The sequence below is a fragment of the Micromys minutus genome (genome assembly GCF_963924665.1).
Source record: "Micromys minutus genome assembly, chromosome: 18".
NCBI lineage: Eukaryota > Metazoa > Chordata > Mammalia > Rodentia > Muridae > Micromys > Micromys minutus.
In genome coordinates, this window is record NC_137953.1 from 47,747,456 (window position 1) to 47,751,591 (window position 4,136).

Here is a 4,136-nt window from a genome sequence, read left to right on the forward strand (position 1 = left end):
TGCATGTGTGTCCTTGGTGTAACTCCAATTTGAATAACACAATAATTATTATACAGTGGGAGTTCTAGGGAAAAATCAATCTTTTATGGTTGTTATTGAAAGGTCTTTTAAAATTTTTGAGCTTGAGAAAACAAAACCCACAATATACCTAAATACTCTATTATATTAAATTAGAACAATGTATCAAGTTTACACTAAAATGTGATCATATAACACAATTTCTAAGGTAGATTTGCTAAAACATCAAAATATAAAATAGACATTCTGTAGATTTTGAAACCACTTTTGCTGATATATTTAATAATAGCACTTTGTTTTTCTCTGAGTTCTCTGTGGGGTGCAAAGGAATATGCATCACTAGACAAAATAATACACATTTATTCAAGGATGTAAGGGGAAAAATAAGGATTTTACATTTTATGAATAGTTGTATTTTATCCTTCAAGACACTCCATACAATTGCTAGCAATCTCCAGAGAGAAGGAAATGAAGAGTCAAGGGAATGGTTGGATATTAGTCCATATTCCATTACTATAGCAAAGTATTTCAAGTTTTCTAACTAGGTCCTACATCTTAGATGTTCTTTCATCTTCTAACAGAACTGTGTGTGGCTTGGAGATCAAGCTTCAAGCACAGAGACATCTTCTTGGTACTCAATCAAGCCATAGCAATGGGCTAGAGTTAGCCCTGGGTGTTTACTGTTCTTTAACCTCTAGCTTTGATATACAGGTAGATTTTGAACAAGAGAAAAATTATGGAGTGGTGTATGTCTTGGCTTTAGAACTTTGAGCACTGTGTACATAAATACTTGTTTAATAAATATTCACAGAAAGAAGAACAGAATGAGAGAAGGAAGAAGAAAAGGACTGTAGAAGAAAACATTGCTGGAATGAATAGTGTCCATGGGCAGCTTATTTGAAAACAGCTCTATCAGGAGTCCTTGGAACACATGTCCCATGAATTTCTGTAGTAGGTTGAAAGACCTGTGGTCATCTACGCTGGAGTGAGGGATGGGGGACTTATCAGTGTAGCAAATGAGAAGGGAAGAGATGGAGAGCAGGAGAAAGAAAAGGAGAAACTCAAAGTAAAAGCGAAAGGAAGCAGGCAGGGGTGGGTTTCAGATGAGCATGATGGGGGGCTCAGAGTGCTTGGCCCCCAACCCCGCTGGTGCTCCCTCCTAGCACAGTGCTTTTTCTCCTCTTCTATCTCAAAACTTTCCAGAGGAACCTTCATAGCTAAACAACACACCAGCTTCCTTTTAATGTGTTATCAGGGCATTTGTACTTCAGTAGATTTTTGCTATAAGAATGACTTTGTGCCTTTCTGACTCTTTCCGGACGCTCAAAATGTCGAAGCGAGGACGTGGTGAGTCCTCCAGAGCGAAATTCCGGATTTCCCTGGGTCTTCCGGTAGGAGCAGTAATCAACTGTGCTGACAACACAGGAGCCAAAAACTTGTACATCATCTCTGTAAAGGGAATCAAGGGACGCCTGAACAGACTTCCTGCTGCTGGTGTGGGTGACATGGTGATGGCCACAGTTAAGAAAGGCAAACCAGAGCTAAGGAAAAAGGTTCATCCGGCAGTGGTAATTCGACAACGAAAGTCATATAGAAGAAAAGATGGGGTGTTTCTTTATTTTGAAGATAACGCGGGGGTCATAGTAAACAATAAAGGCGAGATGAAAGGTTCTGCTATCACGGGTCCAGTTGCAAAGGAGTGTGCAGACTTGTGGCCCAGGATTGCATCCAATGCTGGAAGCATTGCATGATTCTCCAGTGAATTTGTAAAATATATTCATTAAAAAGTCTTTGCTCTGAAAAAAAAAAAAAAGAATGACTTTGTAATGATGAAACTTTAACACCAGCCAGTGATTGATAAAGTTTTGCTTCTTGAAATGACTCTTGCTGAATGCCTCTCACCGGTTTCTTCCTGCTTCTTCCCACTTTCTCCTTCCTGACTTACCCTCTTCAGTGTATCTTGTATGCATGTTCCTTCTTCTCTAGGCTTACTTCTTGATTAGTAAACAAAGAATTAAAGACACACACACACACACACACACACACACACACACACACACACATGCATACACAAGGCAGAGACGGAAGGAGAGATGAAGAGACTTATGTTCTCCATTCAAAAGATGTGTAGTATTCTTGTAGAATGTAAAGATTTCTCTAGAAGCTTACTGTGTCTGTTGCTGGGACAAATGACAAGTGGAGTGTGCTTAGGACCCAAAGTAGCAATCCTCCCTCCATGAGTGTATTTCATGAACACCACTATCAGGAGCCAACCCACAGCAGAACAGGAAAGCTAAGGTAAAAGGGTTGAGAAAGGAACTATGGGGATAGACAGAAGCAGATGGAATAAGACCAGAAGCAAATGAATGGGGTAAAGATAGATCTGTCTGGCCACAGTGGTTAGATGGCAATTCCCAGATGTCTATAGTGTTGCCTGCAGAGTTTCTTTCAGTGACCTTACATTTTTGGGCTAGCAGGATGGATCAGCAGGTAAAGAAACTTGCTACCAAATCTGATGGCCCCAATTTGATCTCCAGGACTCACATGGTAGAACGTAGAAGAAGAGAACTGAATACCATAAATTGTCTTCTGGCTTCCACATATGTGCTCTCTCTCTCCTTCCCTCCCTCCTTCCCTCCTTCCCTCCCTCCCTCCCTCCCTCCCTCCCCCTCCTCTCTCTCTCTCTCACACACACATGATGACTGGGACCCAATGGTAATAGTTTACCAATAGGAATACAATGAAAGCCAAATAGAGTAAAATAAACTGAGTGCTGGATATGTTTCAGACTGGTGGGAGTCTAACAACTGGTGGGAGCCATTGTAGAAGATATCACTATATCAAGAACTATGGCTTTTTAATAAATATATATAAGATCTGTTCTCACCTGCCTGATGTTCCTGTTGTGGTTGGATGTAGTTTGTGTCCCAAGGGTTTACACACTGGAAGTGTAGTCACCAGGATGGCAGTGTCCAGTAGTGGAAAAGGGTACAGTTTCACCACAGCCTTCATAGATGTTCAGTGATCTTCAGCAGGAGTTCTGTTTTGCTTTTGGGAGACTATTTTATTTCCTCAGGCTCGGCCACCCCATGTGTTGGGCCTTTTCTGCCTGTGCCCAGTTTCTCTTAAGCTTCCCCACCATGCTCTAACACAGCCAGGGAGCCCATACCAGAGGCTGAACAAATGAAGCCACTTGATCATGGCCTTCTATGAAATCTTTAACTATAACAATATTAGACAGACCTGAGATCCAACTTTTTCACTTTGGGCCAGTTTACCGTCTAAGTGACCATTTTATAGTCAACATGCCTTCTATTTTGTTTGGTCTTGTCAATTCCACTGCATAAACAATCTGAATGCATGCCTTGATAATATTGTAGATTACTGTGGTAATGGACTTTTGGAGTCAAAATAACAAATGTCAAGTCTAACAATACCAAGGTGTGGAACGGAGTTCCAGAGAGAGGCAGTTTGGTGGCATTCCCTCTTGGCTCTGGCCCCTGTAAAGCTCAGAGAAATCTGTTTTGAGATGTAAAGAATGAAATTCTCTGTAGAGATGTAACTGTTTGAGATAGTCCATCATCAAGTGATTGCTCCCAAGGTGCACAATGGAGGTTGTTCAACCAGCTGCCAATGGCTTTTGCCCTCTCAGTCTGTGCTTTGGCTGGAGCTTGTGAGAGACTGGTGTTGTTAAAGCTGATGGTAGGAACCCTGCCTGATACCCATGGTCTGGAAAAGGCAATACATGTGCTAGGCTGAGAACACAGTGTACTTGAAATCATTGGAAGAATGGGCAGAGGGTTTGGTAATACAGCATCCCGGGGAAGCAGTATACTTTCTTTCTGGTTTGATGCCTGGGAGCATCTCAGAAGGATCAATATCATTCAGAGAAGGAAGTGAGAAGATCAATTATTTTTATATTTATTGATCTGATTCAATGCATGGATGAGTTAATGGGATGGGAGGGGAAGAGAGAAGAAAAGGTAGTCCCCAGAAAGCAAGTAGCCATCTATTGGAGCAATAGAAAGGTCAGGAAGGCCAGAGATTGCTCTGACCTCCTTAGAGGATGCATGAGGGGTAGGTTCCTATGAATCTGTGGTTGGGAGAAGCTTTTGTTT

The 4,136-nt window shown here is 41.6% G+C and overlaps 1 protein-coding gene across 1 annotated transcript; it reads left to right on the plus strand.

Annotated features, from left to right (window-relative positions):
• Positions 1–1,346: 1,346 nt before the first annotated feature.
• On the plus strand, positions 1,347–1,819 carry LOC308432697 (large ribosomal subunit protein uL14-like; the record flags this gene model as incomplete). Its single annotated transcript, XM_080932470.1, has 1 exon — positions 1,347–1,819. One exon carries the CDS (start codon positions 1,347–1,349, stop codon positions 1,767–1,769), a length of 423 nt encoding a protein of 140 aa, XP_080788596.1. The 3' UTR covers positions 1,770–1,819.
• Positions 1,820–4,136: the final 2,317 nt, after the last annotated feature.